Source organism: Malus domestica, chromosome 11 (genome assembly GCF_042453785.1).
Source record: "Malus domestica chromosome 11, GDT2T_hap1".
In the NCBI taxonomy this organism is placed as follows: Eukaryota; Viridiplantae; Streptophyta; class Magnoliopsida; order Rosales; family Rosaceae; genus Malus; species Malus domestica.
Window position 1 is genome coordinate 24,786,954 of NC_091671.1, and position 3,456 is coordinate 24,790,409.

The 3,456-nt window shown below is 38.9% G+C and overlaps 1 protein-coding gene across 1 annotated transcript; it reads left to right on the top strand.

Moving 5' to 3' along the window:
- The first annotated feature begins 315 nt into the window (after positions 1-315).
- LOC139189663 (uncharacterized) lies at positions 316-3,009 on the top strand. The gene is made up of 4 exons (XM_070808731.1): positions 316-1,345; positions 1,432-1,562; positions 1,630-1,705; positions 1,789-3,009. The coding sequence occupies exons 1-4, from the start codon at positions 322-324 to the stop codon at positions 2,946-2,948; spliced, it is 2,391 nt and encodes a 796-aa protein (XP_070664832.1). The 5' UTR covers positions 316-321; the 3' UTR covers positions 2,949-3,009.
- Positions 3,010-3,456: the final 447 nt, after the last annotated feature.

Consider the following 3,456-nt stretch of genomic DNA (forward strand, 5'->3'; position numbering starts at 1 on the left):
TGGGCTACGGGGAGAAGTCTATGGCCAAGCGGTTGACAGTGATGATGATGACGATGAGGACGAATGTGATGATGACATGGGACCTGAAGAACGATGCAGTTTGAAACAAGCATTACGTGCCTCCAAACAGTCAGCATGGGAAAGAGAACACCTTCATAAAATTCCTAATAGGGGACAAGTGGTGGTGCACAAATGAGACGGGGAGGCAGTCTTAGAGAATCACAACCAACACCACCAATAGCCCCAAGTTTATATAAGTCATCCAACGCACGTCAAAAGAGTGTTTGGAGTTATTTCAAGGGAGGTAATGTGAAGGAGGGAATGGAGCGTCTAATTAGCAAGTTCTTTATCTATGAAAATGTCCCTGCTGCGAAGGCTTCATCACATCATTTCAAAAATATGGTAGTGGGATGTCAACAGGCCGGTGTTGGAGTACAACCTCCCACTCCCTATGAGATAAGAAACAAATATTTGGATATGGAGTATAAAGACATTGGCGAGTATGTTAACAAGTTGAGGTCAAAGTGGGAAACTAATGGTTGCACAATCATGTGTGACGGATGGACCGGCCCGACCAGATTATCTATCATCAACTTCATGGTATATTCCAAGGGCAAGACAATTTTTTTGAAGTCTGTTGATGCTTCAGACCATATAAAGAATTACAAGTATATTTACAAATTATTGAGGGATGTAATCATGGAGGTGGGAGAGCATAATGTTGTCCAAGTCGTGACCGACAACGGTTCTGCATTTGTCAAAGCTGGAAAAAAGTTAATGAAGCATCATAATGTGTTTTGGACATCATGTGCAGCACATTGTATTGATCTTATGTTTGAGGCAATGGGGAAGAGAGAGAATGTTGCTACTGTGGTCAAAAGAGCTAGAACGATCACTAATTATATTTACAATCACGGTTGGTTGTTGGCAAAGATGCGTGAATTTTGCAGAGGAGAAATTATTCGTCCAGCTACCACTCGATTCGCCACCAACTATATTGCATTAAACAGCCTACTCAAGAAGAAAGCAGGGTTGAAGCAACTATTCACTAGTGACGATTGGGCCAACCACAATTTCAGCCGCTCAAATACAGGTCGTATGGTGGAAAGTATAGTGCTTGATCATGCTTTTTGGAGTCAAACAGAACATGTGTGTCAAGTGTTTGAACCTCTTTACAAAGTTTTACGGATCGTTGACACAGAAGTGTATCCTACTATGGGGGCTGTATATGAGTTGATGCGTGTAGTGAAGGATGAATTGGAAAGAAAACATGGTGCAAGGTGGGTCGTAAAAATAATTGAAGACCGATGGTATAAAACATTATACCACGATTTGCATGCAGCAGGTATAAATTATGTCATAATTTGCAATTCATTTCTTTAGTTGCATAAGTATTATTTATCTTATTAGAGTATGTGTTTCTTTGAACAGCATATTATTTGAATCCCCGATACCAATACAGACCCGGTGTTGGAGATGATGGTAACCTTATACGTGCTGTACATAATGTATACTCTAAATTAGACCCTGCATCACCAGCAGTTGGCCAATTTGGAAATGAGGTACACAATTACTTAAATTATAATAATTACTTTGTTGGATTAAACTAACACAATTTATTGTATTCAGCTAACATGGTTTAAAGATGCAAGAAGAACATTTGGAGAACCAACATCAGTTGCTGCTCGAACAAATATGTCTCCTAGTGAGTATAAACATATTTCACTATAAGTTTATAATAGAATTTGTTGGAGTTATTAGGCTTATCAACATTATTTTTCATTGTAGCTGAATGGTGGATCATGTATGGGACCGATGCACCAACTGTGAGAAAGTTAGCAATAAAAGTATTATCACAAACAGCTTCCTCATCTGCTTGTGAAAGAAATTGGAGCACATTTGCACTCATCCACACAAAGCAAAGAAATAAGTTGGCTCATAGTAGCTTGGAAAAATTAGTTTATTGCTACTACAACATGAAGTTTCAAATTCGAGATAAGGAAGCAGAAATCGATCATGTCGACCGTGGTGACCCACTAGATGTGTTTGATATTGTTGGTGAAGATGATGATACGGAGGGTAACCAACTTTTTCAATGGATTAGACCTCTTCATTTAGATGATGATGAAGGCAACCCAGCTCCTAGAGTTGCTGAAGAAGCACGTAATGAAGGGATAAATGTAGAAAGAGTATTAGAGGAGGAGGTGGGATCTAGCAGCGCTGACTCTTTCGAAGAACTTTTGCACCCAAGACCAAGCAACACTGGAATTCCACCTTTTTCCAATCCTACACAACCACAACATCGTGTTGATACTAATGATAGCTTTAGTACAAGATCAGGAGACTCACCTACCACCGGAGGTGGGAATGATGAAGGACATAGTGGAGCTGGAGGTAGTGGAGCTGGAGGTAGTGGTGGTGGATATGGAAACTATTATGGACCACCACCTCCCGGATATATGAGCCCCTTCACTGGTGAGGCAAACTTCACGCATGCAACCCAGGATGATGACCATGGCAGTAGGCGGGCAGGACCAGGAATTAGTGCCATAGGGAAGGACTATACTCGCAGAGAAAGAGGCAAAGGGATTTTGTCAAGTCAAGAAGATGACTCGTTATCTAGAACTTCAGACTCTGTTGGATTGGGAAGTACTAACTATGGTTTTACTCATAACCAACCATTTCCCTACCCTTCATATCCCATTCCTGTTGGGATGGAATCGAGCGACTCATGGAATCAATCCCAGCCTCAATCTTCAAATGATTTTTCTTATGGACAACCTCAACCAATCTCGGATCCATATGGGTGGCATATTAACAATTACATGCAAAACTATTTTGGGGATTTATCATTTGATAACTACTCTTCACAATACACTCATTCTACACATAGAGATGATGAAGATAGTGACAAATTTGAACCTCATAGGAACTCTATGTGGTTCTAAAGTGTAAAATGTTGTACTAATTCATTATATATAAATGATTATGGTGTGTTTAGACTTCTTTCATTAATTACTACATATTTTCTACACTCATAATGTTTGTCAGATCGCTATATAATCAACTTGATAATGTTAAATCCATCATGCAATGCATTTCCTTCCAATTTTTTGTGATAAACTAATAGATAATTGACTAAATAAACATCCTACAAAGTTTCAATAAAAATTTCCAAGTTTTTCTTACAATTTCTGTGGTTTCCATGTAATTTTTATCGATATCGATATTTTACCGATATTTCCATCGATATTTCCGTGTTTTCGGACTACCGATATTTCCGATATCACCGATATTTTCTTCCTTGCCTAGAATGCATAGACATGTATATTTTATACAGAGGAGGATTCTCTACCCTCCTAATCTCTCTACCCTTTCATGCCCTCTTATTTGAACGGTCACAGTTAAACCACGTCAACATCTATATTGATTTTTTTGTAGAGATAATAAGATAAA